The sequence below is a fragment of the Callospermophilus lateralis genome, chromosome 1 (assembly GCF_048772815.1).
Source record: "Callospermophilus lateralis isolate mCalLat2 chromosome 1, mCalLat2.hap1, whole genome shotgun sequence".
Classification (NCBI taxonomy): domain Eukaryota; kingdom Metazoa; phylum Chordata; class Mammalia; order Rodentia; family Sciuridae; genus Callospermophilus; species Callospermophilus lateralis.
Genome location: NC_135305.1, coordinates 13,680,787 through 13,689,939, shown reverse-complemented (window position 1 = coordinate 13,689,939; position 9,153 = coordinate 13,680,787). Strand labels below are relative to the sequence as shown.

General features: G+C 37.9%; 1 protein-coding gene across 1 annotated transcript; it reads right to left on the bottom strand.

Annotated features, from left to right (window-relative positions):
- Positions 1-924: 924 nt before the first annotated feature.
- Prss37 (serine protease 37) lies at positions 925-4,808 on the bottom strand. The gene is made up of 5 exons (XM_076860066.2): positions 4,775-4,808; positions 3,724-3,865; positions 2,321-2,574; positions 1,615-1,751; positions 925-1,071 (listed from the first exon to the last, which is right to left on the bottom strand). Exons 1-5 carry the CDS (start codon positions 4,806-4,808, stop codon positions 925-927), a joined length of 714 nt encoding a protein of 237 aa, XP_076716181.2.
- Positions 4,809-9,153: the final 4,345 nt, after the last annotated feature.

Genomic DNA, 9,153 nt, shown 5'->3' with positions numbered 1-9,153 from the left:
GTTGCCAACATAAATGGAGGGCCCTAGGCGCTTTATATTTTCCTCTGAAATTCTTTTGTACCTGAATTTTCATTTTGCAGTGTCAGGAAGCAATGTAAAATGGAAGATGATGTATTGAGACTTTTTGGAGTTGGTGGGAAGGGATGGGTGGGAACTCTCAAGTAGGTTTGGATACCATTCTACTGGGTTTAGAATTTATTCTCAGGGCAGCTGAGATTTTTTTTTTTTATATTGAAGGCATTGAAAGTTATTTATTCCCATCATAGAGAGCAGGTTTATGCCTTTTTTGGATCTACAAGACATCTTTACCTCACTCTAGAACAGCCTGTCTTCCATTTTGACTCGATTTATAGTTGTTGACCCTGTCTAAAAGGGTTGTTTTATACTTTCCACTCTTCTACTGGCTCTCTCTCTGTAGCATGCTGAAATCAATGCAGCCCTGAGATGAAACATGCTATTCATAGGAAAGCTGGGATCTTAGCCACATGTGAGAGCTTAAAGTCTGAATGATGAGAGAGAGAGCAGGGAAATAGAAGTCAACATTTCTTTTGATGCCCGCAACTCCCCAATAATGTTGAGGCCAAGAGCACAGAATTTAGAATCTGACATTTTGGGCTTCTATTCTAGGCTTTGAAATCTATGAGCTATGGCTAAAGTTTTAGCCTCAATTTTCTCATTTGTTAAGGAGGATAAAAGGTAATTCAAGATTTGTTATGAGCATTTATGAGATGATGAATGTAACCCAGTACAATGCCATTATTTAAAATGTTTTGGATGTGGGCAGACGCGCAAATAAGAAGACATGGGCTACTGGTGTGCTGCATCCATAAGTTTCTATTTGGAGATTTTATTTTGAGCTTAAGCTTGTATAGTCAATGGCAGAGACAGTGGGATGCGGAGGGAGAAATAGGCTATCAATTCTCCTCATTTGTGCCTGTCCTTAGTGGTTTTCTCAATCCAGGACACATATTTGTAAACATTAGTATAGATTCCAACATCTCCTCCCATGAAGTGTCCAACCTCGATTCCCTGGAGCTTGTTTTTGCAGATGACAGTAGCCACGGCTACCTCCTATCAGAAATCAGAAAGAGAGAGAAAGAGAGATGATCACGCCCTTTCTTCACAGGAACACCATCTTGTTCCCAACTTAGGTGAGCCCTGATGAGAGACAATATGCTGGGTCATGAAAAGAGCACTGAATTGGGGGACACGAAGCTTCAGTCCTTTTTCTAGCTTTGCTGTAACTAGCCTGTGTGATCTTGAAAGTCTGAGGATAGCCTCTCTAGAATTATGTGTGAAATAAGTCAAACCCCATTTTTTTGAACTTGTGAAACCAGTTTCAACTTGTAAAGTTTGATTTTTTAAAAAAAAAAACTATGCCTATTTTTACCATTCTGAACACCTGGCAATGTATTACGAGCTAGAGGTACTACATAGTGCTCTTTCATGAATATACTCTATAAGGAGAGCACATGATTAAGAAACAATGATGTCTCTGCAGGGGCCTTATCAAATTCTCAAAAAATTAGAAATTAAAAAAAAGCTGTATTGTGGTTAATTAGTTAAGTAGACACATAAAAGTAAATGAAAGTTGAATATAAAAGACAAGATTACCCCAAAAATTCGGCTGAATACTTTCACAAATCTAACACATAAGGAGTTCCGGTGGCTCTTTCCTTGTTCAGTTTTCTTGCAGTCTTTATCAGACATCACAGGAGCCTCCAAGTTCTGCCTTAAGTCTGGGTGTCTGCCTGAGGGAAGAGGTGGTAAAAGAAAACATCCTGTTTATCTCACTCTCTTTAAGTCCTGACTGTCTTTTTGTGGAAAGAAAATGGGAAGAAATGAACCCTGAGCACAGGAATGAGAGTTAATCTTGAGGATTTAAAAGTAGTCTTCATGAATGTTTGAAATGCAGAGTTTTCTTTCGGCTCTGTGTCCAGTCTTGGAGGAAATAAGATGTGACCTGACTCAAGTTCTCAGGGGTGTCCTTCACATGTAAAATGAACATGTGTTGGTAGTAGGGCTGTTGCTTCTCTAATGTGAATTGTGCCTCTGTCAATCAGGAATGGTGGCCTCTGTGCAGAGTCAGATGGCTTGGTGACTGCAGCTGCCAAAACCCTGAAGCAGAGTGGGGCATTAGATACCCTGGGAGTGGAGGAGAAACTCTGTTCAGGTCACTTTCTGTCAGACCACTCCTGTAGCTTCTTGTTTGAATCTCGAATCATTATCTCCCCACCTCTCTTCTCACAGCTTTGAGGGCATGTATGTTCCTCTTTAAGGAAAACTGATGACCTTAATTTTCTGTGGGAGGTATACTCACCATTGTTTTCCCGGCTCCAGTCCAAACCTGAGAGCAAGCAGACAGTTCCTGGCCGGACATTGCTGGTGGCAAGGGGAAGAAGCTGGACTTTTTGGTTTAAGATGGCAGGCTTAGCCAGCTTAATGAGCATGAGGTCATCCTGTGGAGAGCTGTCACTATGGTTCCAGTATCGGATAATCTGGATAGGATTAATTGTCTGCTCTGTCCCGTCTCTGATTCTGCTCTTGAAATTTCCCAGCATCAGTTTCAGATTTCTGGAGAGAAAAAGGATTAGAAGTAATCACTATAATCATCATCATCGTCATCATCACTAAAATATTGAATGTAACTATATGCCAGGTGCTTTATCTGGATTATCTCATCTAACAGTAAGTCTGTACAGTGGATCCCATGTTTATCCCCATTTTACAGATGAAGTAGTAGAGGCACATAGTAGAAATTTTCTCATGATCATAAAGTCAGTAGTGTAACCCTTAGCCACTATGTTTTAATGTAGTGTCCCTTAATGTAGTAGGGAGAAAAATCATGCATATCTAAGAAAATTTTCTATCCTCTCCAGTGTTTACCTATCCAATTGGCAATTTCCATCTTGGCTGAGATAGGAGAATGGAATGACACAAGTGTTGAATATTTTCTATTTTCTTCACTAAACCCACTAACAACCCCATTCTACCCTGTTCAGCACTTTTGGATTCAATTCACATGTGAATTAAATCAGCGGGCTTATGATTAGGTCTGATTTGGTCAATAAGAAGAGGATTGGTGAGGTCGATGTGTGTATCCTCCCAGCACCCTACTGCAGTATTGCTGTAGATGGGCTGTGTCCTTTGACAATGGTTACCACTCCTGTCAGAGAATCTCTTCATATTGGGGTCTCTCTGTGCTTTCCTTGAAAATGCTCTTTCCCTTGCCATTTTAGGCATATGGGTGCTCAATGCACTTTTCCAAAATTAATTTTGAGGGCATGGAACTATAATTAGCATTTTCCCAATTTCTTCATCTTTTGGGGCTTAGTTTCCTTTTAAAACTCAATTTACTCAATTTGAGTACATCATCAGTGGACCCTTAATTGATAATATGCATTCATATTTCCAGTAAAATAATTGCAAAAACTGATTGTAGATTGGAGAATTATAACATGTAGCACAAGCTCTCTCAATGGCACTATGAAAATTTTTGGCTGAACATTTTGGGGCACTCTGCTGTGCACGGAAGGATGTTCAGCAGTATCCTTGCTCTGGCCTCTTCCTTCTAGATGCCTTTGTCTTGTTTCCTGATTTTGATAACCAAAAATATCTTCAGATACTACCAAATGTGCCCTGGGATGAAAACTGCTCCTATTGAGAATCACTGATGTAGAATAATAGTCCCTGTTTCAGGGGATAAGGATGCCCAATACTCACGGTAAGTAGCAATGAGCTGGGGCCAATACCCAGCTGGTTTTGATGAGGACACCCACACAGGGATTGAAGTGAGACTTGAGGTATACCAAATAGGGAGCAGGATCTTCTTTTTGCACAGATGAGTGAGCAGAGAAAAATGTCCCTGAGAAAATAGTTAATATTCTTAATTATAAATATTAGGAAAAAATAAGATGATAATTTCCCGGTTATGGAACATGGATGATTTTTAAATAAGAATGAAATAGGCAGGAAATGTGAATATATTAGACAATTTTTAAAATAAAAACTGTAAATCAAAATGGCATATCATTATCTCTAACATTCAGAATAATCATTTTTTGGCTAATATTGATAATAATTTAAGAAAGACTAACAAGAAAGACTCATTTAATGCTTACATTACAAATGGACTTTATCTTCTTAAAAAGCAGTTCAGAAATAGGCATCTGCAATTGCAAATTGTTCATAACATGTGACTTAATAGTATGTGATACAACCTGAGAAATGCCTCACCAGCAAATTCTCCAATCTGAAATTCTCCCATCTTTGTTACACTAGTTTCATATTTCCCTTTGGGCACTATTTCATCCCTCAGATATTATCACCAATTTGGTTTTTGCTGTCTTGATCACCTGCCTTCATAGAAGGCAGGCCCCTGTTATTAGATCTCTTGTTCTTACCTTCTTCACCCTTTGCATTTCAAAGTTTCGGGAAAGAGGAAATAGAGGTAAAAAATGAGTTCTCTGTCTTTGTGACCACATTGAGACTTGCCCAGAGATTAATGAAGCTTATGTTTTTGGAATAACCAAGTGCAGAATGCTCACTGTTGAGGATTCTCCAAGCAGGTTTGTGCCACAACCTACTCCATAGCTTAGCACTAGAAGGGTGTGCTCAGTCTGTCCTGAGAGCTTTTGGATGGGATAGACCCTAATTCTGCTCATGACAGTATTTCTTGACTCTTCTGTACCCTTCACACATGCTGCCACTGCCTTACCCCATCCTACATTAATCTATGGCTTATAGGGAAGAGTAGAATGTCTTAAATACATACCAGCAAGGATGCTCAAATAGAAAATAAGTTCCATGATGGTCCAGTTCTTTCCCTGTGAGATATGGAAGATCAGCAGAGTATAGAATCCTCAGCTCAGTTGTCCACAGACTTAGTGGGTGTTGTCAGGTATGGAGGCCCTCAGTGGGACTGGAAAGCAGTGCTGGGCATAAACAAGGGAGGAAGATGGCTTCAGGCAGACCTATGGAAACCCTTCTGCTCCAGGGGATTGGAGAAGGAGGATCTGCCTCTATTGGGGCCTTTCAGGAAAGGAAAAACAGCTTAATTCCTTAAATTGCTGGATCCAGTTTCCTCTATTTGCTACTCCTCGGAAAAGCCATCCACTTAACAGTAGTTCAGCTGTCTGTGGAAAGGGGAGCTCTAGTTTTAGGACTTAGCTTTTCTACAGAGTTTCTGAGGCCAGGGCTCCGAGGAATAGGATCCTCCACCTTAGCTCAGGGAGACAGGGTCCCTGATGTTTGCCTTGAACTCCTCAATGGTAACTTATATTTTCCTTGGCCCCTCCCATCTTTGTTACACTAGTTTCATTTTCCCTTTGGGCACTGTTTCATCACTCAGATATTATCACCAATTTGGTTTTTGCTGTCTTAATCACCAGTTTGGGGCTAAGGAAAGTAGGAAATGAAAAGCCTATAGAATAGTTGTTTTGACAGTTGAGGAATGGTATCCATTCTAGATGACATAGATCTAAGATTTAATGTATGTTGGAGTCAATTCAGAAGGTAGTACCTCAGAATGCTTTTTATGTAACTAAAATCTTTCTCAGTTAATAATAGACTCCTATAGCTATCTTTGCACAATTGGGAGCACACTTCAGGAGAAAGAGCAGTAACAAATAGCAGCTAACATTTACTGAGCACTTACTGAACCCCAAGCAACCAACTAGTTATTTATAGACTTGTCAGTGGAGTTTATTTCAAGTTAGTCTGAGATGTGAAATTAATTACACTTTATATCAGTTGAAACCTTTAAAATTTCTTTTTTTCTTTGTTTTTATTAGTGCATCGTTGTTACATGTAGTAGTGGAGTTCACTGTGACATGTACATATATGCATATAACATAATCTATTCCAATTAATTCCTCAGTATCCCCCCTTACTCTCCGCTTCTCCCTTCCCTTTTTACTTTAGCTTTACTCTTCTGGACTTCCTTCTAAATATTTGCATGTCTATTTTTTTCATTGATGCATTATAATTCTACATAAAAGTGGAATTCTCTGTGGTGTATTCATACATGAGTATAGCATAGTTTGGTCAGTTTTATTCCTGAGATCGTCTCCTTTTCCTGTCCTCCCTTATCCCTTGTTCTGCTGCTTCTCCTCTACTGATCTCCCTTCCATTTTCATGAGACCCCCTGCCACCTATAATTCCCTACTTCTGTCTAGCTTCTGCACATGAGGGAAAACATCCTTGACTTTCTAAGTCTGGCTTACTTCCCTTACCATGATGATGTTCTCTAGTTCCATCCATTTACCTGCAAATGACATAATTTTCTTCTTTTTTGGGGGGTACCAGGGATTGAATTATGAGCATTTAGTCACTGAGCCATATCCCCAGCCCTATTTTGTATTTTATTTAGAAACAAAGTCTGAATTGTTTAGTGCCTTGCTTTTGCTGAGCCTGGTTTTGAACTCACCATCCTTCTGCCTCAGTCTCCCCAGCTGCTGGGATTATAGATATGCACCACTGTATCCAGCTCATAATTTCCTTCTTTATGGCTGAGTAGAACTCCATTGTAGATAATAGACCACTTTTTCTTTACCCATTTATCTGTTGATGGATTCCTAGGTTGATTCCATAACTTGCCTATTGTAAATGTGCTGCTATAAATATTGGAATCCATGTATCATTATGTATGCTGATTTTAATTCTTTTGGATAAATACCAACAAGTAGGATAACTGGGTCATATGATGGTTTTATTTTGAGGGCTCTCTGTACTGATTTCCACAGTGATTGTACTAATTTTCAGTCCTACAAACAATGTGTAAATGTTCCTTTCTCTCCACATCCTCGTCAGCATTTATTATTATTTATATACTTGATGGTTGTCATTTTAACTGGGGTTAGATGTAATCTCAGTGTAATTTTAATTACCATTTCTCTGATTACTAATGATGGTGAATGTTTTCTCACATGTTCGTTGGCCATTTACATTTCTTCTTTTGAGAAATGTCTGTTTAGTTCATCTATTGATTGGGTTATTTGTTTTCTTGATGTTAATATTTTTGAATTCTTAACATATTCTGCATATTAATACCACTTTGTTCCTGTTAGGGTTTATGTAAGAGAATCCAATAACCTGACCAGTCTTCCACCCAAAAAGTCCATGGAAATTTGGCTTGGAGTTGTGCTTGCCTCCCTCTTCCATAGTGTGGCACTGGGCACACTTCTGAACAAAAATCTTGCCTTTCTCAATATTATCCATTTAATTTGCTCTTTTGTTGCTAACATAATGAAGGTTTTTTTCCATAAGATCCAGATGTACCTCTCTCTCTCTAAACCTTCTTATATCCACAATCTGTTGCAATGTCACAATAACCTTAGAAAGAGGAGATAGGACTGGGCTGGTACTGCTTTTTTCTGATCTGTGGGCGGCAGAACTGAAACAGAATTTAAGTGATTTCCCCAAGTCACACATGTAGCAAACTATAAATAGAACTAGGTCTTGTTATTAAATGCTCACAGTTTTTCAACCATAGTCAAACAGCATGGGTCTTATAAAACTGTACAGTTCCTCATGCACACTCCCAAAGTATGGAATGAAAACCAGGAATGGCACATACTATTCTGAACTTCACAACAAATGTACAGGTGTATTTGGAAGTAGGGCTAGTTTATGAAATTTAAAGCAGGGTGGAGTTTTAAAAATTTTGGGAAGAAGTGGGATTAATGAAAACAGGTGAAAAGTTGAGAAAGTGATAGACTTCACTCTGAGGCTGTTTTCCCAGGTTGAAAGGGAGATTATGGGCCAGATTGTGGAAGTTCATGGCTTGGTTTGGGAGTGTGAAGGCTAAGTACAGCAAAGCAGCATTACTATTTAGGAAGAGATGGCTTTAAGCCAACAAATTCTCAGAAGATGTTGGCAATGGCACATATTCTATGCTCTCAGATAGGTATAGCTATCCCAGAACTCTGCTTTGTCTCTCTGCCAATATTGCACTGTCTTGATTATTCTGACTATACTATAGATCTTAATAGAAATAGAATGATTTCTTTCCCTTTATATTCTTTTCCAAGATTATTTTAGTTATTCTAGGGATTATGACTTTCCATATATAAATTTTAGTAAGTTTCTCTTTTAATGTAATAAACCTTAATGGAATTTTGATAGGATTATCATTAAATTTGTAGATATGACTGAGATAATCAATACCTTTAATATATTGTTTTCAAACCTATGAACCTAGCATGTCATTCCTTTTATTTAGTTTTTTGATTTCTCTTATTAGCATTTTATAATTTTTAGCATCCAGATCCTATACATGTATTGTAAAGTATATATCTAATTATTTAATTTCCTTTAGAGTGATTGTAAATGATATTGCATTTTTAGTTTTGGATTCTTTATGTCATTGCTAATATATAGAAATAAGATTGATTTTTGTGTGTTGATTTTATATCCTACAACCTTGCTGAACTCACATATTTTAAGGTTTTTCTTTTTTTCTTTTTGTGGATACCTTGGGATTTTCCATGTAGACTATAATATCATCTACAAGTAGGTATAGATGTATTTATTTCTTTCCAATTGGTTCATCTTTTATTTCTTTGCCATGCCCTATTGTAGTGGCTAGAATTCACAGTACTATATTGAATAAGAGCCATGCTTGTGGAAAAATGTTACTTTGTTTCATACCTTAGAAGTAAGCATTCAGTTCATTAGTTTCGATATTAGTTATAATTTGTGTAAAAGCTTTTTATTAAATTGAGATAACTATTCTCTTTCCTAGCTTGCCGAGATCTTTTCCTTTAACCTTTGCACATCATATAGAAATGGATCCTGTTTACAAGCCAATAAGTTTGATATGGTAAGTAAAGGACAATAACCCCGGGAACAAGAATGTGTGCTCTGCCTGGCCAGACAGGTGGTCCTCTGCACTATGATTCCAATCTTTCCGACAACCTTTTGATTTAATCATGTCTGACCCTCAGCTCAGGAGGAGAGGGGCCAATTTTTTTTTGCTGTAGCTTTATTTATAAAATAACTGAAGGATATCATCTAAACTTATTTGACTTCTATTTATATTAAATTTATTGTTTTTATTTGCTCATCCTAGACCCATTCTAACTTCCTGAAGAGGCTGAAGTCTGATTATGGGTCTTTCTCTGTTTCTATTGGTACTCTGGGTAAACTGTTCTA

What these genes read in the sequence shown, in the direction of transcription:
- Prss37 (XM_076860066.2), bottom strand. Translation starts at nt 4,808, where the DNA reads ATGGAACTTATTTTCTATTTGAGCATCCTTGCTG. An exon ending in CCAGCTCATTGCTACTTACC is followed by an intron (nt 2,575 to 3,723) that starts GTGAGTATTGGG and finishes TTTTCTCTCCAG; the next exon opens with AAATCTGAAACTGATGCTGG. An exon ending in TATTCAGCCGAATTTTTGGG is followed by an intron (nt 1,072 to 1,614) that starts GTAATCTTGTCT and finishes GATTTCTGATAG; the next exon opens with GAGGTAGCCGTGGCTACTGT.